The sequence below is a fragment of the Trachymyrmex septentrionalis genome, unplaced genomic scaffold (genome assembly GCF_001594115.1).
Source record: "Trachymyrmex septentrionalis isolate Tsep2-gDNA-1 unplaced genomic scaffold, Tsep1.0 scaffold14, whole genome shotgun sequence".
NCBI classification, from domain to species: domain Eukaryota; kingdom Metazoa; phylum Arthropoda; class Insecta; order Hymenoptera; family Formicidae; genus Trachymyrmex; species Trachymyrmex septentrionalis.
Window position 1 is genome coordinate 3378552 of NW_017304543.1, and position 24597 is coordinate 3403148.

Here is a 24597-nt window from a genome sequence, read left to right on the forward strand (position 1 = left end):
TCGCGCGATGACGCCGCCGCGAAAAGATACCGGAATATTTCTGCGGCACCGATTATCCCCGATTACTTTTATTGGTTGACCTTCGTCACAGGGTAGCGTAGCGATCGATAGATCAATGGGCCATGTCGATTCGCGAGTGACGACGAGCAACGTAATTCCATGGGTTTCTAAGACGATGAGATCCGATAGTAGCACGCGATCGATCGTCGCGATTAGGAGGAGGAAGATGATAATAATCGCAATGAACGAGATCACGAATTTCGCGAGTTTGCGTATCCGCCATCCAGAAGCAAAATTCATGGACAGTGTCAGTGTCGAGAGATCTCTTTGAACCGAATCAATATTTTTTTCTAACGTAAAAGGGGCGAAGGATCAGGATTGATTTTTCTTTATTTCCTACTGATTTTCATGTCAAGAATGAAAGAAACGATGAACGAACCAACTCTTTCCGTGATAACTGAGAAAGTCCTGTTTACTTCTCCGCCAACTATCTGACGGCTGATGACTAAGTGACAGCCTCATGAACATAGATGCGACAATGATGATGGATGTGTTTCGTTTCACCTCATCATTTTATCATATCTTATTTGATATCGATGAATCGATAATGGCGCGAACGATGTCACCTATCGTTCGTATTAAGGTGAGTTCCCACCCGCGTTAAGTGAGAGATCTCGTTTTTTTTTTTTATAATTTCAAATTCCGGATGGATCGACCGACTAGCGGAAAAAGAGTTTCCAGAGTACACGAAGATTCAATTATATAATAATTAGAGGAAACGTAGGAAACGTTTTGCGGCTCTTGGGCGGATTATCGCGTTCTTAAGTTTCTAGCCTTTAAATTCGCGTTCGCGAATACAGGATGTTATCCTCTTCCACAAAATGATGCATTTGTTGCGTGCTTGCAGCTTAATTACCCGCTTTCCCGTATTCCCTCCGACATGCATATTATGTACGTAGATAGGCGGCGGTAAATAGATCGTGTATTTACTCGCATATATATCGAATGGCAAATATCATATCCTATCGTACAATCATTTTCCCATAATGATGCACCGTGCAAAAGAGATATGCGTTATATACGAGTTATCTTTCGTCACACGACATTCGCGAATTGTTGAGTTGACGGCGACCGTCGCAAGAAACGTCGTTGAAACGTTTCGAAAGGAAAGTGTAGCGCGAGTTGCCGAAAAATGGAATAGAAAATTAATAAGATAATTGGGAATAAAATTTATTAATGTATTGTAAAAGACTAATTTGGCTTGCAAGTGTAATTAACTCTCTATTATAGATCATATGGGTCATTTGGATCCGAAGCGAAAATTTTAGACGGCTGGTACAATCTATATGATTAATACTATAAGATTCGTAACTGTAGGTAACAAAACGTTAAATGTTCTTATATCAATTATCGTAAAGCGGAAGTGGACCTGCATATTCTGCACTTCGAACACAAGACGATTTAGAATTTAAATAATTTTTCATATTAGCTGGTTAAATATAGGATAGTTGATATAAAGATTCTCTTAAGACATACATTAAACTTATTAGACTTCAGTTATTTAATTTTAAGAGCATTATGAAAAATATATTTGCTTATGTATTGCTGATAGCAGAAACTTTCATGAATACTTTATACATCGTGTTCTATGATAATAATGTATCAAGCTTATATTATATATATTTGTATATGCATTTCTTAAGCAGCGGCATTAAGATATCAGACATATTTTCCCAAATATGGAATTTTAAATCACTACCGACGGTAATGATTTAAAATTCAAGGTAATGTTAAGATCATAATTTTACCGCAAGTCTTTTGCAAATCTGGTATAACAAGACACGGAAATTCTGAACAACAAGACTGCAATCTAATGCTGTAAATCACTCGCCGCTTGAGTTTTATTTTTGATCACGCGTGATAACCACATAATGTTCTAGTCAATAGAGTCTGGCAGTAGGTATCGCAACAACGCAATAAGCCTTCAAGTGTTAGAAGCCGAATGATTAATTAACTGTCCAGCCCGCATTGTCATTCATCGTCGAAAGTTTCTTGAACTAGCCACACGCATTGTCTACGCGCGTTTGCGGGTTTGTCATGAATGACGATCGTCGCGCAATCATTTCTAATTACTTTCACCGAGTAGCCGGTTGATATTTTTCCAAGTAATTTTCCTCCGACCGGAGATGTGTAATTATCTTCCAAAGAAATTGTCGAAATTTAAATCAGTCGTATTTACGTCGGGCAAAAATCATTATAAAAAAAAATGTAATTATTACCAAAATAATTATCCAGAAAATGTGTGTGATGACCGCATATCTACAATATTCAGTTCATTGGCACGCAGAAGTTATTGAAGAACGCATGGAAATTAATTATGTTAATTTAAAGCAAAGCTCTTCTGCTGATAGGCAAACGCAGCGCGGCAAAGGTTAATAAGCGCGCAATTACACCCGCTGACCCGCGAGAAGGGTTTCTTGCTCGCCCTGTATCTAGTCCCGAGGTACTCCCAAGGATGTTATTTAGCAAACAGAGCGCTAAAGCTTTGCCCCCCCCCCTCTCCTCCCCCGGCACGTGCGCGGCATATGCGCCTTTTGCGTACAGCGTACGTGTTGAATATTGTCTTTGATGCGCAGCCCGTCGGAAGCCCTTCGTCTCCTCCTCGCGTCTCCTTTCTCTCACGTCACTCCACTCTCTCTCTCTCTCTCTCTCGTCCTCTTACGGATCCAACTTCTCTTACGTCTAACGCGTCTCCTCGGCAAGTCCTCGACCAAAAAAACCGCTTTGATTTGATTTTCTAGATTAACCTTTAGGGCGTCGGGCGCGTGGCGAACCCTTTCCTTCCCTCTCGCTCCATCCCTCTTCTCCATCCTTTCCCTTCCTTCTTCTTAGCATCTCAGGAACCAGCACGCGACCAGGTAAGGCGAAGGCACTTCCGATTTTTTTACGCACGATGACACGATGATTAAAATAAACTTGTAAACTTGCTTTACGGAGAAAACACGTGTAGTAGATAAATGTGTTGTTCGCAAAAAAAAAAAAACCAACTTTCGAATTAGTTACGTTTAATCGAATAAATTAGAATTAAATAAGTTTTAATAGCATTATCAATATCTTAATATTAATCAAATCAAAGTTTCGAAATAAAAATGATATTTAATATTGAAGAGCTTATATTTGATGAACAAATAATTCAATTGATATGTAACACACATCGATCGAATAAAGAGTTTAAATAGACGTATTGTTATTGATTCATCACCGTATGACTAATGTGAGAGACTTGGATTTAATAATATTCTCATTAATATATTTTAATTAATAATGCATTCGAGAAATCGGTTCAGAGACCGACATCGAGATGGCACCACTTATCATCACCGTCTGATATCGTATTGATGTTCGCTACTGAACGGTAATACTTGTCTTGATAAGCTTTTTTTCTCAGCTAAAGAATAACAAGAAACAATTTTCCAGGATATTATTATTATAGGAAAAGAAAACTTTCGCAAATTTAAATGATAATACAGATTATAAAACGGAGTGAAAGATAGCGGGAGTGAAAAAGCAGCGAATAAGAAAGAAATAACTCTTCGACATAAAACTTAAATTAAAATTCGCATAAGAGTAAGAAAAGGAATAAAATTAAATATGAATAAACCGAAATGCTGACGATTAATTTTAACATATCTTTTCGTTTCACGAATTTTGGTCACGTCAATTCGGTCCACTAAAATTAGCAGATATGATAGTGCACGGAAATAAATTAAAGTTCCTTGTTCAATCTTCCACGAAGGAAGCTCGGCTAGTTCCGCGCCATGTTAATTATTGCGATTAAATATACCGAAAAGAACCTGACGAGGTGAAGCGGTGTAGGACGGAAAAGTACGTTTCCGATACGGAGCATCGAACTAGTTACAGGGGAAAATGGGGCGGACTACATGGGACAGGCATTAATTACTCATCGGACTTTCCTTCAATCCTCCTGGTCCTACAGGCCAGGACAGACGACGTCGATACAGTTTCTCCACGTCTTCGCCGAGCTCGGTAACAACGGGGCTGTATATCGTCCATCCAATCTGCCGGTGGGCAATTTCGGCTGAAATACGATGTCGTCTGGTTCGTTCGCGAGACTCGTCGACCCGACTTATTGGCCTCCGTGGTACACCCACTCTTAAAAAGGGGTTAAGATCGCGAAATCTTGCGCGAACGGCCGTATCCTCGCGATAAATGCGGATACAAATGATATAAACGGAAAAAATACGATACCTTATGAAACTGATAAATCTGAGATGCGCCACAGATCGGCCCTGAGAGTTCTTCGCGAAATTACTTTATTTTCACATTGATTTTACATTCGTGTACTTTGCGCGGAATGAGAAGAGTTGTAACTTGGAGAAACTCGGCTGATAATTAAAGAATGGCGATAGGCGAAGTATTCAAAAAATCCGCAACGTTGATTTAAACTTTTATTGAGAATTCATTTCTCAACGGGACAGAAATGTATTCCATTAACGAGATTAAATATTTAAGAGGCTAAGAAAAGTGGGAGAAATAATTTGCGATTATGCGTCGCAGATAAACCGTCTCCTCACCGTTCATCGTCTTAATGTCGCCACAAGCGAAAATATTTTGTCCCTTCGAATAACGATTCTATAGAGGATAGAATAGACTTTGAAGAGGATCAGGTCGTTTTTCGACTTTTATTCAAAATAATAGATTTACAAGCGCGTCCACGGTGGCCAGCTGATCTTGCCGTGGAGAAAGACGGTCGCCCTGAAGAAAAGCATCGAGTTGCACTTGTAAAAAAGGGCACGGAGAAGTGTCCGCCGGTAAGTCGAGACTGTCCATGCGACGAGGAGGTGCTGCGAGGAAAATTTATGTTGTTTGCGGTGTCGGTTTCCCCGGTCCATTGTCCACCATTGTCCGAGACCCTCCTCCCGAGGTGCGAACACCTTTCGAGACGATAATCTGCTCGTATTATTATTATACGCTTTGTCGGCCGTTCACTTGTCGGTAAGCAGGAAGAGGGGATGGACCGACTCTCCAGCGGCTACCTGACCAAGGGTCACTACGAAGCGCCTTCTTCCACTTAGGAAGTACAAGGTGGCCGGTCCCCTTTCCGGATGATCACCGACGACACCTCGTAGGTCACCAGACAAGGGTCAGTCACTTCCGCGCGTCTCCCTCGGTGAGGCAATCTGATCTGACCGGTTCACAAGTGAATCCAGTCAGATAAATCTAATTAAGATCTTTCTATCTATTCTTTCCCGACTTCAACATCGCATGAACGTAGCTACCTCTACACGGTACTGTTTATTGTCTCTTTCTACTAAATCGTGTCACATATTATTCATTATACATTTAAAAAATATTTCGAGAACTCTAATTATAAAAACAATGATTTTTTTATAACGTTTTATCTTTTGCTTTAGTTAACGAATAAAGAAAATTAATGAGACTCACTCTTCAAGCTTTAAGTTATGAAGAGAAATTTCAGAAGTATTTACACATGTAAATACTTCTCACTCAGGACACATATTACACGCCCTTACAGAAACGGCGGCTCCGATTTACTAAAAGCAACATTAAATAGAGTGATAATTTATATTGTGTGTGAAAGCACGTGCAAGCTCTCTTAGGTTACTGAGATCCGGGGGATTTCCTTCCGTGGCCACCCGTTATAATCTAATCCTCTACGACCGGCGCGCGTATGTAAACCACGTGGTGCGTATACACGGCGTCTCGCAGCATTCTATAAATACAACGCGTTGGAGACCAAGTTCAGGGGAATAGGGAGGAACGTGATGCTTTTATAGATATTCCCTTGGACTCGTCGTGTCGGGTTCGAGGTTGGATCTAGTTGTGCATTCTCTCTCTCTCTCTCTCTCTCTCTCTCTTTTTCTGCACTCTCTCGCCTTTGGCCCCACGGCGAGCGTTGGCCCCGCAGAAGCTTCGGCCAGAGAGCTACTTTCCCGTTTTCTTAATGGGAACACTCGCGGAACCACTCCGGAATACCGGAAGCGTGTAATTAAAAGGGAGGAAAAAAGATCTCTCGCATAATGAACACGCGTCCTTGAACATTACTTTTCACGCGAGGCGTACGCGTTCGATATCTGGTGGGTTCGTTGTCTCTCTGGTCGCGTCGGCGAGACCTTGAGGAAGTCGTATTTACCAAGGAAGTGTCTTAAGCCGAGTTTCTACGAAACTGTCCCCACGCTCTTAATGTTTCCGCGCAGCAAGATTGCTATAATGAAGCAACAATACAATGGGGGTTGTTCAACGTTAGAACTGATTCTTAATCTTACGTTGTAGTCTGCAGCCTTCGCGCCGATACGCATCAAACATCTCTTTGAAACGTTCTCCATATTTTATAACGCGGTAAAATTAATGCAAATTGTGATAGTACTAATGAGTACAAATTCGTATTATAAGACTTTTCTCGAAGACCCTTCAGCTACTTAATTAATCAGAATTAAAAGAACATAGAATTGAAATATAAGTTTCGGATTATCGTACTTCTCGTAATAAAATGAAGTTTCGGGATTATACTTATACAGAATTGAGACCAAACTCATTAAATGCTTTGTTCCAGAATCTTGACTACTGCTTTATCTTTATTAACAAGTTTAGAAAAGATATGATCCTCAACATTTTTATTAATATTGCGCATTTGTAATATTGTAAGCACGTAAATACAATATATTTATCCCCGTAAAATATTGACAAATCATATTAGTGCCTAGATTTCTTTGATCTATAGCGTAAGGAGTATGTCATTGAACGCCGGAAGGGGAAATGACGCTGTCGAACGTGGTTTTCGGGTCGGCAAGCCGGATCGGATATTTGCTTTGACAAGGCGATAATGGGCGACATAAAGGAGCGACGTAATGGTCAAAAAGACGAGGCTGAGGCAAAGCGGCGAAACAAAAGGTGACGCGAGAAATCACGTCCGGCCATTGCTCGACGACTGGAAGGCGGAATAAAACGTGGAAAAACTGTCAGCTTTGAAACGCGAGGACTTTCGATTGGTTGCGAGACGTAGAATTGCACGGCGGGGCATCTCGATTTTTAACCCGATCGAGACAAGGAGAGAGAAAAGCGTGAAGGACTGGCCTGGAGGAGAGTCCATTGTTGCGACCGGACCAATTGCAGGACAGGTCCGCGGGAGACCCCGAATGCAAGGCTACTATTGTAAAAAAATGAGATTGGGCTCACAGTTTTCTTACGCATTTAATGTCGGACGCGCGGAAATTGCAATGGTCGCGACGTCACCATTCGTTAGGGACGCAAGATGCAAATAATATTTTCCGTTAGCATCAATCAATTATGAAAAAAATTGACAAAATTATCGAGATATGTATTACGCACTGTATAATCATTCTAATACGAAGAGTTACATTTTCATGAGTAAAAAAAAAAATTTTGCTACAAAACTTGGAGTGAAGTATTTCGACATAATTTTAAAAAGTACCGTACCTTTTTAAATTATTTCCAATAATCAGATAATTTTTGTAGAAGAGTAGAATGGACGGTTTTGCTGAAGTACTACAAAATTTAGCTAAATACGATTCTGAAAATAACTTTCTCGAACCATCCAAATAAATGTAAGGACGTTCAAATTGCTTGTTAGAATATTAAAACTTTTCGCAGCGTTCGTCATGCTTGAGTAATTCCCACGTAATTATTTTGATAGTCCGACAAAATTTTCAGATCCGCATCTAGCTAAATTTTTAAATACTTTGGTCAAATACATAGTTCTTTCCGTGCAAACAATGCAATACAAAAGAGCCGGACCAAGTCGGATATATTTAACGGATGTGTAATCTCTCTTAAAGAAATAATACGCAAATGTTGAAATAAATAATACGCAATAATTTTGATCTAGTAAACGCGGAAAGTTACGACAAACAAAATGATAGGCAGTCGCGCAAGTGCCACGAATAAATTTGCACTTCGCAAATCCGTGGCGTCGGTGTATGGCGTTCGCAACTATGGCATCTCCGCGCGACGCACGTCGGAGATGCACAATTCGAAAATTACGACGAGCTCCGCGAGCCACGCGCGCATTAATTCTCGCCCGAGAAAACTCGCGCGATCGTTAATTATTTCGCGTGACACGCTTCGGCACTTCGCGCGTTGTCAAAAGTTCGCATTTGGATGTTTTGCGGTGGCGTAACGTGGAGTTTCGTCGCGGGGGGGGGTGGAGAGGGAGGAGGGGGGGAGGCGGAAAGAGAAGAGGAGGAACGTTTTGAATAATGTAACAACGAGACCCCAGCCTCCGCCGTTCCCTATCCCCCTCCCTCCCTCCCTCCCTCTCTTTCGTCTCTTTGCCGCGGAACTTTCTAATTAACGGGCAAGTGCGAGAGAGAAAGCAGATGAGAGAGGACGTGGGAGGAAAAGGGTGAAGCCACGGTGCTGGACAATACAAAGCCACGGTGCGGCTTTGCGCTTTGCGTTTTGTCGCGTTTTCATTGGCGATCCTCGTTGCCGCTCTCGTTTGTTTTTCCGTCATTGTTAGGCACCCTGTGGGCCAACATGGAAGCGGAACCATCGGTGCGTGGTTTCATCATCATTGGATGAAAAACATATCCGCGATCCTAGTTGAATGGGATATCATGTTAGCGCCGGCCTATCGGGATTTACTTTATGTTTCCCACCGCAACGCAAATTTTGTATTACATTAATTCATCCATTTATATTAACATTAATAACAATCAGATTTCGAATGATCCCCAACTTTCTACGCGCGATTAGAAATATGTATAAAAATGTACGACGATCACGGTAATATTCTCTACTTTTCGATCGATCACTATTTCTTTGAATTAATCATTATCAGTCGGTCAAACGAAGTCTTGCGAAATTTTCAGACCGTGTGGAATTCTTTTTCGTTCCGTATCGCCGGTCGCCTTCCCACGTCTGCCGCGTAAAGCCGCGGCGCAGAAAACGCGTTGCGAAAACGATCGCGGCGGCGATTGGAGACGCGACGACGAAGTTCCCAGGAGTCCAACGAAGATGCGGGAAACGTCGAAGCTGAGTCTCACGACGAGGTGAAACGCATCGCTCGCTGCGATTAAAGGCCACGCATTAATGGCCGTGCACGCCTCCGAGGAATGCTCCCGAGAGCACGACGGGACGGGAGGTAGACGCGAATTGGGAATCCGCGCGACGTCCAAGCAGCCGCACGTCACGGAGCAATGCAGCTGTACGTTCGCGGAAAAACGCACGCATAACTGTACGCCTGTATGATTTATTTTGATCGAAAAATTCGGGGAAAGGGGTTTTTCTTGAAAGGAGCGCGAATAAAAGGTACGGGAGGGACAGGTCAACTCTCTCTCTAGGACCTGTTTGCCCGTTCTCTCAATGGACAATGTCCTGCTGGCGGGCTCACAAAGGGCGCAGAGACCCGCGGGTCTCGAGATCCTCCCACGATACGCATGTGGTGCGATGCGATCGCGAGAGCGAGCGAGACGGCGAGCGTCTAGGCGCGAGAGAGACCGCCTGTACCCCATTCAGAATCCGTGAGAACCAGATTTCATATTTCTCATAACCGTCTGGTCGTCGAGCGCGGAACAGTGGAACAGCAGTTTTCTACGCGGCTCCGATCTCCCCGAGGCCTTTCTGATAAATCCAATGTGGTCACTGATTTCACCCGTTTGTTCGGCACTCATTCTCGTAGCTCGGCTTGAGATCGGGCTGATATTTTCGTACGACTCGGCAATACGCTCTACTTTCCGAGGAGGGTACTGTTCTGTAGGATCGTGCGATTTATCGAACATAAAAGCAGAGTTTCCTACGGGGATGAATTATGGACAAATCTCGTAATATGTCTCGCGATATGTAGCGACGTTATTGTCAAATCTCATTTATACTTTTCTTTAACTCATTCAGTATTAAATTAATTATATGACTGTTCTAAATCATTCATATTCGTATTATCAAGAAAGTATTTAGCAAATATACGTTATAATGATTTATACTTTAACGTTTTTACGAGATTGACGAAGATATATTTGCTAATATGTAATAATACCTTGAACCATTTGCAGTCATGAAGTTTTAACGCCAATCTTAAGAATGGAATTAATAAAAATAAAATAGCATGTGTATCAACTTACTTTTATTTAATATTCTGCAGTTATTCTTATAAGGCATAATTATAGATTATATTCTAAATGCTACATTCTGACACTACAAGAGAACTATTTCCATTTACTCTATTTCAATATTACTATTCTTAAAACGAAGTATAAATGAGATCTCAACGTCTTATAAAAAATTTTGCGAGGTGTAATTTAAAATCTTAGAAAATTACCTGCGGTCATCCAGTTTGACGCACCCTCACTAATTCAATGCGAGGTCAATGACAGCTTAAAAAAAAACGTTCAACCTCTATTTCACTTGAAAAGAGAAAACCCGTTAGAGGTACCGTTTGCGATATCGAAGATACAGGGGGAGGCCCTTAGATCGAGAAAGGTAGCCAAAGAAATTCGAGGAAACCTACGGCGAAATAAAAAAATCGATCCAATTGTCAGAGCGAGGTCGATGGACCTTTAGATCTTACCATTGGTCTGTCTTAAACCTAGTTCGCTCACAAATGGAGTTCGTTTTTCTGGTTGGCCTTGTTTTTTCACGACGTGTATACACACACACACACACACACACACACAGGAGATGCGACAGAGTGGAAAGGCCCTGTAAGAGAGAAAAAAACGATCTACGCACTAAGCGCCATTTTGAATCCTTTGTACGGAATAGGACGAAACGTACGGTGGTGAAACATGTCGGGGTTAACTCGAAAAACTCTTCGACCCCGCGAGAAAAACTCGACGACGAAGGGTGTTTTCGGAGAGAAATAGAAAGGGTAGAGAGATATGAGGAAGAGAAGGAAAGAGAACGCGAAAGAGAGGCCAGCAGAATATAAAGTGGGGGTTCGTATAAAAATTGCCCCCTCCATCGGTGCGCATGCCGGTAGGTTCTTTCTATTCTTTTGATATCCTGTCGGGGCCCTTTGCCGGCCCTGTACACATCCCGATGCTCCAGTCAGCATCCGAACATGGACGAAATGAGATCTCGTACACGGCAATGAGAATCGATCCGCGTTCCCCGAAGATTAAACGAAAGCGTCGCTCGCGAGGACGAAGAGCCCCCGCTAGAAAACGGCGATTTCGCGTCGCGTTTAATCAGATCCACAACCGCGCGATCGATCCTCACGATTGATTCTAACAGTGAATTCGGCCCCGGCAGGAACACTCGGATACGCGTTTGTAACGTAATAACTGGCGCAGGACAACGAGTAATGGCGCACAAAGGTAATTATGGCCGATGTGAACGAAGTCGGCAGTTTCCACGCAAGCGATGTTATCTCTTATCAGACGATTTGCGCAAGACATTAATACAGCGGTGATAACCAGATAACTTAACCTGCGATGGAGCGTTGCAAGAAATTACGTGAATATATGATCTTGCTACTCAGGTACCGAAGATATATAATTTGGGGGAATTTTGGAGAATTCCATCCAAATATTATCACGAATCATCGAGCATGATGAAGAGATGTTTAATGATTTCAATTTCTAGCTTGGATCTGGAATATATCTTCACTAGCAAACAAACAAAAAAATATTCTAAACTTTAGTAAATCATTTGTTTGAATAGCATCAACTAAATATTGAATTTGATATGTTTATTTGATATATGTAAGAACTATTAATTTAATTTAACAATTATTTTCTTATCGAGTAAATATTCATTTACTGTAAATATTTTAGTTGACATTACTCAAACAAGTATTTATTAAAATTTGATGCATTGTTCTCTCAATGTTGGATTTGTTCATATCACTATAAAGTATTTTGCGCTTTTTATATATTCGAATATAAAAGAGATTTCAAGTCTAAATGAGGAAAAAACAGCAAATGTATCACCGTACATCGGATTATAGTAAATTACGATAGAAGAAATCATTTTTAGATAGCTGAAAGTATGACGTTCCAGGCGCCGATAAATGTCGCGACGACATTCTATTATGGATAAGACGATATTTGCGATCGCGTCACGGATCTGTCCATCTCGGGCGCGTCGATACAGACGTGTGCCAGGAATCTATCCGTTTTCCCGATCGGTTTCTGTATTTCGCTGGGAGATCGTTGCTGCCACGTACGTCGCGTCGCGTCGCGTCGCGTCGCGGCGGCAACGATGGTGGGCGTCCGATATCTCCTCGGTCGGCGAAGGAAATTGCCGCGACCCAATACTAATGGATAATGGAATTATTGGTTACGGTCGGAACTCGCCCTGGGGATGATCGTAATTCAATTGCTCCGATGTGTCCTCTGGACGTTTTGACAGGACGGATGTCCTAACAAGGATACCGCCTCGGGATATCTTCGCCCGTTTCTCCGTGTGCGAGCGATGTGCACTCGCGCGAATCTAACGAAAATTTCGTGGAAAAAAATGTCGAATTGTAGCGAACGTCGTTCTCATCGACGGTCAAACGTAATGCGAGGAATTAAATATTAAATCTTGTCGTGAAATTAGAGGCTATCAGATGTTAGGCTACGGTTCGACGTTAAGACAAATGATTTATGGCTTTTATAGCAGGAACAAATTGAGGAACAAATTTAGATGAAACTTTGAATTGTCAATCAAAAATAAAGTTTTTTTTTTTTTCATAACTGAGTTTTTAAAAATTAATATATAATTATATCATACACAGCATAGCCATAACGTTTCTAAGATCATAAATTAAATCCATCTCGAAAGGATTACTTCATTAATCGGCATTGTAAATTATAAAATTCGAATTAGATTGATTTTCAATCAAGATTCGGGGTTTGTCTGCGTTGGTGAAAGAAAAACGATTGATAGCATCCTACAGGAACTATCGCGAAGAATCGACTCTCCGACCGATCTGGCGTATCTTGCTAAGGACATAAGAAGGAAAATTAATGTGAAAAACTAATAACCTCGGAACATTTCCCGCAGAGATTCCAGTACGCGTCCTTCCACTCGTGGATGGAAATTACAAGGACGCCCACAATAGGGGCCACCGGGCTTGGTGATCGCAACATTACGGATGTATAGGCCAATTTGTAAGCAATCCAACTTAGATTCGCCGGGCAATATTATATTTTTACGTTATCTTCCTTCCCGGCAATTCACATCCACTCTCCCCTCTTTCCCGTATACGCGATTCGTTCAGATGTAACCGCGTTTATTTTTATGCGGCAAGTAATTGTCCTCATCAAAATCAGAAATGTGTTGTATGCAATCTAATATTTTCGTACAGAAATGTTTTATTGTATTAATGAGCATTTTGTTGCTTCGCGTTGTAAAATAATTCTTTGAAAACATATTTTTCGAAATGTTTCTAAATTAATGAAATTATCTAGGATCTTCTTAATATATCAAGTATCAAGTTTTTCTTTGGTTGTTTATTTTTTATGTCTAATGAAAAATTTTAATGTGAAAAAGTTACAAATTTCTTATGAGCTTGTTTATTATTAATGAACATGTATTCTTATTAATATATTTACCGCAGTTTTCAAAATATGCATTATTTTAGAACAATTTTTAGAGAAAGAGAAGTAACATTTACACTGGAAAAAAAAACTAAGTTTTAGTAAATATTTGTTTGAGTTGTTTTAAGTAAATATTTACTAAATGTAAATATATTTGTTTTGTGATACGAAAATCTTTAATTTGATTTAACTTTTTATCGAGTAAATATTCATTTACTGTAAACGCTTACTTAGAACTACTTGAAGAACGTATTAAGTATTCCGTAAATTTGTTTTGCATACAGATTCCAATAAAAATCGTATGTCGCGTAAAAAAAAAAAAACGACATTAAACGGTGGCAGAACGCGTACGCGGATAAATAGGCGGGTGATTTATGAAGTGGCGAAGAGACACGTGTCTCTTCCGTTCTCTTCCTCCTTCGCTCACCTTAAGCTCGTGAGGCTGCCGGTTCTCGCGCAGGGGTTGCGCGGAGGGTTCTCTACGCTGCCGACAGTTTTGGTCCAACATCTGCCCCCGAAAAAACAAAAGCCCATTGTCGCTAACGACCGGTCGCGCGTCTCTTGTTTCTAACCGAGCGCTTTTGAATCGTAGGCGAATAACGGATCCGAAAGAGCCCGCGTCCATTCAGGCGACTCACCGTTCCTTCCATTCGCTAAACCTCTCCTCGGTCGTCGTATCCAACTCGACCGATTTCCTTTTTTTCACTGGCAACAGGACCACAAGCCAGGCGTCGCCTCGCCTTACCTCCGGGGTTTTTATCGAAAATTTTATCGGATTTTTACCATCGTTATTTCGCTCCCTTCTTTCTTTCGCGTTCGATTGTCAACGACGATCTCGGACAAACGCGATTAAAATCTCGCGTTCCTACGAAGAATGCGGAACGTCGCCGAGGCGCAATTGTCTCGTTCGAACACGCGTCTCGAGACACCGAGACTTTGCGAACTTATCTCGCTTCCTGCTACCGTCATTCTTCCGGTGAAAAACGAGAAGCTGCAGATAGCAGCCGCGAAAAAAAGTTTCACTGCTCGTACGGAGCGATTCTGAATGGTATAAAGGGCCAAAAAATTGATTCTTATCGGAACGTCTCGATAGTTTAGACCTACTAAAAATATTTTCATAGCCTCGTTCTCGGCTTGTTGTAAAGGAAGTACATCGAAACGCTATATCGACGAATTGTTATGGAATATTGCCGAGGTATAACGTTTGAACTGTGTGGTAATTTTACAATGCCATTAGGAAGTTATCTGTTTTTGAAAATGCTGAGAGAATTTATAAATATATAATAGATCAGGTGATATAGTGCGATCTTTGTGTTCAATAAATTCTCTATATTTGGCAATGCACGCAAAAACAGGATGCCAAAAATCTCTTAAAGACTTGTACTCACATTCATCAGATATAAATAAAAATTCATTCGATTATAACAATTTTGTCTCGATATAAGTTCAATAAATTATCTCAATGTTTTATCTGAAAAAAAAAAACTGTAAAATAAATAGAGAATAATTAAAGATATGTGAAATAACTGTAATGGAAACTGACCATAACTCAAGTTCGATCGGGATGTAATTCACATCCTAAAGGGTTGAAGCATGCCTGAGTTTGCGCCCTGGCCATTGGTCAAGCGAGCTCCGCCCAGAAAGAATCGAACGCGCACCGACGAAAAGCGAGAAATGAAGAAGGAGACAGCAGTAGTTGGGGGAGTAAACAAACAGGGGTGGTGTAAAGGCTGCAAAAAATAAAGAAGCGAACGAAAGAGAAGAGCGAAGAGATCCCTCGAGAAGCGCCACGACGAAAGTGAGACAAAGATACGTAACAAAAACAAGGAGACAAAGGGAGAAACGAAAGGCTAGACAGGCACGAAGGGAAAGGAAGAGGGGGAGGGAGGGGTGGCAGAGAAAACGACTGCCAAGACGGTGGAGGGTTTTTCTTATTTCGTCGCGAGCTTGGTGTGTTGTTCCCATTCGGATAGATACGGACACTCAACTCGACGAGGGAAAGATCGATGTATGAAACTCCTGCCAATCTCTATGTTAATGCGCGAAACATATGAGAGAAAGGGCATAAGACGTCGCAAGGAGTTCCTGGGGTAGTTCCTCTTGAAGGACACTCAAAAGTGAATTGTTACGTCTGCGGCTGACCTCGGGCCCTTTGCCCCTTGGACGACGGTGAATTATAACGGTTACGTAAGAGGAAATTAGTCCTGTTTGTTGTATGAGGAAAGTTCGCTCGTTCAGATTAGGCGAATACCGTCTGCGGTCTATTTATCGTTAAAAGGAAACGGCTAAGATTGAGTCGTAAAAATAAAAATAAAAAAAAAAAGAAACTCCAATTTCGGAGACGAAATTTTACGGGAGAGAAAAGAATCCCTTTATTTTCTTATGCATATATATGGTACAGGAAAGAATGATTTTGCTCAAGTATCTAAAAATTTAGCTAGCTGCTAAATCCAATTTAAAAATCATTTTGTTGGACCATCAAAGTAATTATGCAGAACGCTTAAGCGTTTGTGACAAAACGCTGCAAAAAAATTTTAATATTCTAACCAAATAATTTAAGTATCCTACATAATTATGATACAAAGGAATTTGTTTCAGATCTCGCGATCTAATTAAATTTTTATATACTTGAGTAAAAAATCCTTCTCCGTTCCTTCTGTTCTTTTTCTGTGTATTGATATTTTCACTATTTTCTATGAGAAGCAAGACGTGTCATAGAAAACGATTTCAAACTCATTAAAATAAACATAATGTCTAGTTTCGATTTCCTTAATTCAATTAATCGCTATCATACACACACATACCTATACAAGTTTTACGACTCCCGACGAAACGAAATGCTCATCGAATCGTTCGTTTTGATATCTCATCACGAGATTATGGCTGCAGTCAGTTAATAGGTATCGTAAATCGTAATGATTAATGCCTCGCTGTGAATAATGCGCAAGACATATGTCTACACTTGGTTATATAATGACATCTATAACATGTACATATCGATAGTAATAAGCCGATACTGCTTTCACTATTCGTAGCCGGAGTCGAGAAACAATAATTAGGTTTCCTTTTTTTGCAATACGATTGCATTAATGTGTTGTTTATTATACAATAGAATTAAATATTATGTACCATCAAATTTTACCATTTATGATTTATCATTTGAATAACGTAATTTTATATTGCTAATATAGAGAAAATTATTTTTCAAATAAACAACAGTGATAGAAATACTATTATATTATATTCTTTTTTTAAGTATAAACAGAAAGCATGAATATCTAAATTATTTTCAAAAGTCAATAACGACGAAACTAAATCTCGATAATCGCCTAATTTTTATCGCTATCAATTCAAGAACAATCAATGTTCACATTACTATTACAAAAATAATAATCAAATATAAAAATTATCTAATTAAATAAGAAATAAGTATAGCAAACTCGAAACTATGTACGCGTATATCTCTCTTTCTCCCTAAAACTTTTAGAGTGAACCAATTTTGAAAAAAAAAAAAGTAAGATTTCATTCTTTAGAGTGAGAATTTCCAAAGAATTTGAAGAATTATCATCATATTAACTCGCCAACTATTTAATAAAAATTCCATCTAAACGAGATGTGTCTCTCTCTCTCTGTTACAGCGGAAACCTCGCAAAGTGCTACGTCCCCAGACACCGTCCAATGCGGGGGCTGCAGGGCGTCCTACCCCCTCGGAGAGATTGTCCGGTTCATCGAGCACAAGGTCAATCATTGTCGGAGCGCCCTCCAGGGCTGTCACAGTCCACCGGCGACGGCCGCGCCGGAGGACTCCGACCCGGAGGACGCTCTCACCCTGAAGACCACCGATCCGGACTCGAAGTTGAACTCGGTACCCAGCATCTCTGCGCCCATCAACAAGAGAAGCGGACGACTGGAGAGTCCACCAACGCCTCAAGGTCCGGGGCCGGATACCGGAAGTCCGATCGACCTGAAGGCAAGCGCCAGCTCGACGCCAAAAAGACGGACGGAAGCACCGGATGAGGACAAAGAGGATCTTCCGAAGAAGCAGAAAACCGAGTCCGTGGATGCTGACACGAACACAGTCAATTCTGGTAAATTTCTGTGCTTCTCTTTCTCTAGATTATTTTATTACGTATATTTCATTTCAAGTGACAAGTAAATGTTGAATCGTTTTGTTAGAACCAATCAGTAAATTTGCATTGTGTTGCGAAATGAAATATGCAGCGTGAGATTCAATCATAAAATGATAACTCTCTTATGAAATAATTCAAAATTCCGATTCCCAATTTCACGTTCGGCTTCGTATCGTAGATTCTGAATTTAGCAACGAGTCTGAACGAGAAAATATGTCAGGGGTTCCCTATATCGTAGTAGGTGTGCATCGAGAAAACTATCGCGCGAGGAAACTATATTTCGGAATCTTTCTGGTTTGGCGAATTGTTGGTTTGCTCGGAAAGGGTGGCAGAGGGTGTTTTAAAGTACAGTTACAGGGGGCTGCCATGTGATGTCGAACCTGGCCGAACGGACACGAACAATGGATCAGTGAATTCGATTTTTGAATTTAAACCGCCCGCTCAGGGATTGGGGTGAACCTGCCCCTCGCGCCTCCTTTCCCGCCGCTCCTCTGACCCCCTTTTGTCGGCAGTACATTGTCGTATGTCGAAGGGTTTAACGCGCGAGCGTTCTTATTCGGTGACGCGACATCCTGGATACGAAAGTACTACATTAGCTTCTTCGTGTTTTTTTTATGTAATATCGAAACACAAAATTGGAAAATTGTTTTAATTTTTTAAATTGTAAATTTGAATTATAACATGTTTGCACATTCATTGTATGTATTACTATCAAAAAAAAGAAAGAAAAGTTTCGAAAGAGAATTATATTTTATTCAAATAAAATTATTATATTATTTAAAATAAATCTAAAAATTATATATAATTTTTTAAATTAATATATTATTATAATTCCATCTCCTCTCTCTTTTTATAAATATAATCAGATGTAAGTATCTTTTAACGTATAAAACAACATTATTAATATATTAATTTTGCAATAAGGATTTATATAATAATTAATAAATTTTTATTTCATATTTTTTATTTCATATTATGATAATACATATTATATTATTTATTATATTTTCATATTAAGAAATATGTATATTTATTATTATAAGTTTTGTGCACTTAAAGACATTTTGCCTTTAAGTAATAAACAACAAAATGATTTTAAAATCAAACTTTTTATTTCAATTTGAAGAATCTACGTGGCTTCATATTTACGCCTCCATTCTCGATGAATCAAATGTTCCTTCTTTGAAATTCTTATGCAATGTTTAATTGTGCAAATTAACGTAACGAGTTTATAACGTAAGATGGAATTAATTTTCCATTGGGATGACAGCCAGAACTAGGTTTTTATCTTCGCAGTTAAATTATTTTTACGATAGTATATGAGAAAAAAGTTTCGTTGCGAATATCTCAAAAACGTCAATAGTTAGAAAAGATTAGCAAAACAAGTCTATTTTTTTTTAAACGAATAAAAATCATATCTTGATAAAATTATGAATTTATAATCGTACATCCAATATCTATAATTCAATACCTTAAGTGTCATAAATTATTATATCCGTACATGTGAATTTATCTCTCGAATTACACAAAATTGATCTCATAAATATTATTTAAATAGGTCACTGTTTATATTTGTAACGAAGAACCGTAAACGATTCTACTAAAAAAAAAAGATGGAAAAATGGATATAAATTTGTATCGCTTCGAGAAATGAGGGCGACTGAAATTCGCGATACGAATTGTATCTCCCGAGGATCAGCACGTCGGCGGTCGTACACCGGTGTCTCTTTAAAGTTTCATCACGCTCTGTGGCACTCGCCCCAAACCCCCTTTTGCCAGCTACACGTTCCAGCAGCGAGATAGAGAGTTAACCCTTTCCGAACTGGTCCACGATCATAAGAATACTCTTCGCTCGTGCTCATCCCGCCGCTCGTCCGCCGGTTAAGCCCCTTTTGTCGCCTTTTTTGTCGGATTTTTTGCTACCGGACAACCACGTCGGAAAGCCCAATTAGAATCGTCCTATTGTTCGGCCACGTGGTCCGCACGAGCCGTCCACGCGAAAGCGTGCCCATATGGGCGAACGTGCGCTGTGCCGGTGTATGTTAGACGATCAAGTCTCGAGCATTACGTACGAACAGGTAAAGCAATGCATAGGTATCAGATACACGCACGTGGGGTGGGACAGGATATGCCAGAGGTCCCTCAATACTCGAGCCAGTATAATCCCCTTCCAATAATTCTGATATTTTTATTTTTATTTTTATTTTTTTTATTTTTTTCGACCATGAGATATACAAAAAATGACGGTAATACGATTCGATATTTATTTTTTTCTAAAGTATAAAATACTTTCCAGAAATATATTTTCAGAAATATATTTCCAGAAATATATTTTCAGAAATATATTTCCAGAAATATATTTTTCAGAAATATATTTCCAGAAATATATTTTTCTACATTTTCATTTGTAATTGAGTTAAAAGAAGATGTACATTTTAAAAAATTCGCGATTTCGGGAAAAATTCAGTTATGTGCGAAAATAGAGAACAGGCAGAGCGAGTATAGCGCAAGAGAATGGCGTTAGAGAATCTCACCCACGGACGATGTACGTCGCGTCGGGAGGAAAGTTGAAGGGTATAGGAGGAAGACGGAAATAAGAGAAGACGAAAAAAAGGAGCGATAATCCGTCGAAATTGACACCAACCAGCGCTCCCGGTGAGATGCAGATTTGATCTATCTGTCACGTTTGTCTGAGAATATTAATTCTCGTCCGTGGGTGAGGTTTTTCTCTGGCAGTTTTATGGCTCCTTTCCGACCCTCCCGCGTTTCTCCAGCCATCCTTTCCTTCCTAGCAGAGTCGACGACTCCCCGGACCGCCCGAGGTGAGCGGAGAATTGCTTGCGAATTGGCTGTCGCTCGGGGTTTCGGGATCCTGCAACTTTCTCGTCCTTCATCCTTCCGTTTCTTCCGTTCTCGCGGAAGGAAGTCGACAAGAACGGCGTGCGAGCGATATGTCTAAAAAACTAGCGTCAGAAACTTTTTCGGCCATGTATCACGCGATTCACCGGAATCAGTCTGCTTGTATTTTATTTTATACCTTTTCGCTATTTCATTTTTCGTTTTATTTTCATAATTTAAATATTTCATATATATATATATAATGTAAAATTTAATCGCACGTATTTTACGAATAATAATTTTTTGTTGACGAGATGATAAAAAGAACGACATATGAGTGCGCGCTAATATGAAAATCAATGTGTATCATCAATATGACAGGTCCTTTGAGAAGTTTACTTCCGTTTCGACTACCCCAGTTCATATTTTACCTTCTTTCTTCTCTACCAATAGCTGCTTTCCTTTGCTCTTACCTCGCGCGTCTCGTGTAAAAGAAAGCTCGCGAGAGAGAGAGAGAGAGAGAGAGAGAGAGAGAGAGAGAGAGAGAGAGAGAGAGAGAGAGAGAGGAAAGAGGAAGAACGTCATCAAAGCTTACAAAGCTCAAAAGTTCAATATACACGACTTTAGCATGCTACGACGCGTTTAAATTACCAGGTCGAGTGGCTTTTTGATTAATTTTTTTTTCCTTACATCCTTGTGCCGTAAAACGAGTCCGTCATCCGCGTTTTCCTCTTTCTCTCGGTGGTATACTGTACTACAGAAAAATCGTATCTGCAAAGGCAGATCTTTGAGATCTCCCGATGAAAGATAGATAGTCCTAGATTTCGCATCAACGTTCTCAAGCTTGTATTACTCTCAATTTTTTTAGATTAAACGTACTCTATAAATATAAATATATATGATTTTATTTATGATAAAAACTAAATATATTTAATAATAAATAAATATATTTAATTTTGTATATTCTCCGTTGTTGTTGTTGTTGTTACGCTTTAAGGACATATTCTTCTCGTGTTAAGTCACGTGAAAAACTCGAACAATAAATTCTTTTAATAAATTGAGACTCGGCCCTCTCTGAAAGGGTTAATAGCGAGTGGTCCATTCGCAAGGTTTGCGGTTTGGACGGACAAACTGAGTAACGGAGGACATAAAGGCTCGTGAAGCGCAGTCTGACCAATCCTATCGCGAAATGGTAGTGACCACAAGGAGTATGTTACGCGACCATTCGAATATTCGTTTAGAGGCTGGAATCGTACCGGTCGACATATTCACGATTTTAACAGCTTTGGTTCTTTGTCGCGCGACACTCTGCGGTGGGTTGAACAGGTTGTAAATAAAAATTCACTGGAAAAAATCTCCAAGCTACGGTTATATGATATTGAACGGATATATATTATTGATACAATAATACGATCTTTTATAATTTAGTAATGCAATATGCGTTGATTGATAATTGATTAAATTTTATTAGAATTGTTGAATTATATATCTAAATTATGAAACAAAATTAGATAATTTTCGTCTATCCGTATTTTTAAAATAACTAAAATTGTCTGAGTTTCTTTGAAGTGTATTTGACATTTAATGTCACGAAGGTACACACCATATAACCTGCTGTTTTTTTTTTATATTATTTAATTTCTTCATTTACTATGAATTCTTTTTGGTACATATTGAACACTTCTCGTTACTGCGATATAATATTTATCTCAGCTGGTTATTTAATTAATGGGTCCAGTAAAATGATTAAAATCACCCGCAAACTATCCACGTGGACATGATCCGTTGTATGTTGTCCCTTTTAAGTGCAGCCCTTGTATCGACGACAAAGTGCATACGTCGCATACGTTAGCTAATCGATATTTTAATATTGTCACACGCCATTCCGGATTAAAGGCCTTTATGTGTGTTTGTTGTGTGCATGTATGTGTATATCATGACGTCATTGAGCGGCAGATGTCCTGTCCAAAAAGATTTCCGAGAGTGCGACACAATGTCCTTTACACGATTAAAATTTGCTCGTATGCATAAAACCGGTCACATAACACTTACAGTGCGATCGCAAATAATCCCTTTCAACTTGTGTACAAAATGTTCGAGCATTAATATGGCCAAAAAGATATAATCTCATAATTTCAGAGTCGTTCAAAATTTATAATAGTCGTTTGATTCAATTTAAACGTGTTCCGTTACTAAAATTTAAATATATATATTTTAAATAAGTAAATATATGTATTTTATTAGTTTAACAAAATTTACTCTATATTTCTATTTACATATCGAGCATTTTAACGATCAGTTATTTTATTTGATCATAACTGATTGGTTATTGCATGAAAATTACTCAGCCTTTTATTTATTTTTAATTTGGCAAAAAATAATTTACATTTCTATTTCAATACTTCAAGGAGGCAAACTTAAAAAACTTATAGAAACGTAATATATTTTGAGAAAAATTGGTAGAAGGGAGTTCGTGTTAAGTCTTCCGTAAAAGGGTTGAAAGGAAGTATTCGTAGGATGACCGGGACTCGAATCGTTGTTAAACAATGGCGTTCCGAACGATTTGCCCGTAAACGTCGCATAGGCCAATTTGACGGGCAATTTCTGGAGAAAATCGGTCGGTCACTATCGTTGGAGAGCCATCTCATGTACAGACATATTGTTCATTTGATTCCGGTGTCCCTTCTGAGCACGAATCCTATTTCGATCCACAGAGAAAAAGGTTTCTTTGAATTTAATAAATTTTATTGTAAATTTGTTATTTGAAATGGTCCAAACAAATCAATGTTTGAATCAATAAGTATGATTGTTTGAATTTAAAATAATGTATACCTTCGTCTTAAATATATTATTTGTTTGAAGAGACAATGTTTATCTTCGGCATTTGCGTGACCAACTGTATGGCACAAACAATTGATATAGCACATAGCACTGCTCGTTTTAATCTTGTTGTTACACGTATAAACCGTTGTTTCCGATCGAAAAATATATTGGTTGTTCTAAGAAAGCAATTATTTGCATGGAACAATCTGTATCAATATAATTTATCATTTTCAAATAAATAATTTGTTTCATTATAACCAAATAATATATTATATAATAATATTTGAATGAAAGATATTACTTTAAATAATGTTATTTCTGTCAAATAATAAAGGTTTCTCGAATAAAATAACATAATTTTTATTCAAATAAATAATGTTTGCTCGTACAAGCATATGTTGTTTCAATGAAACAAATTTTAGTCAAATAAATAGGAATATTAAAATCCAACGAAATCTTTTTCTCTGTGCCTTTAAACTTCTCTACACGAGTATACGTCTTGAAAAATATTAAAGTTGTATGTAAATTGTATTTTAATGCGCAGATATTCTCTCTTTCTCTCTCCCTTCCTCCCTCCCTCCCTCTCGTCGATCAATAATTTTATTCTACTGTTTACTTTCACGCGTGTTCTTCAAAGGGTAACCCCTATAATATAATATTAAATTAATATTAAATTGAAGAGTACTGGTTAATTATTGTAATTCTCTTTTACTTCGTAAGAAATACAAAATAATTACATCTACCTTTATTTTTCACACAAGTAAAGTTCGTTTAAAAAAAAGTTTGTGACTACCCACTAATCTATTCTGTGATAGTACGTCAAGACGATTGTGCAACATATATCTATTAATCTATTATAATTCTGTACTTATCCGATAAAAAAATCACCGCGAGCGATAACACACATCCGAATTGCAACCAGCTAGCCAGCCATTTCCTATAGATATGGTCATGAAATCTGAAGAAATAATCCTAACAGATGGCTACCCGCGAGGTTTGCATATGAAAAGCGCTGGGTCGTGAATCAATACACCTTTATGCTCAAGCACTTGCTTATCTCTCTTCCCGTCGGCATCTTCCTTCCCCCCGGGGAAGTCGGCAATATTTTCGACTTCTAGGGAAAAAAAAAAGAACCGCCTGGCTGTTCAGGAAAAGGACGAGGGCGAGGAAAAGTAGCGTGGTGAATGCTCGAAGCGTGAAACAATACACCGAATTTTCGCGCTTCACCACTTGGTTCTGGCGCCTGTTTCGGGATGACTCGACTGTCTTGTCCTCACTCTCTT

At 39.2% G+C, this 24597-nt stretch overlaps 1 protein-coding gene across 1 annotated transcript in view; it reads left to right on the top strand.

The window, feature by feature from the left end:
- LOC108745574 (B-cell lymphoma/leukemia 11A) overlaps positions 1-24597 on the top strand; it is a 33479-nt gene that overhangs the window by 2953 nt on the left and 5929 nt on the right. The window contains exon 2 of the mRNA XM_018481798.1: positions 17162-17611. Within this exon, the coding sequence (XP_018337300.1) occupies positions 17162-17611 (450 nt within the window). The remainder of the gene's footprint in view (positions 1-17161; positions 17612-24597) is intronic.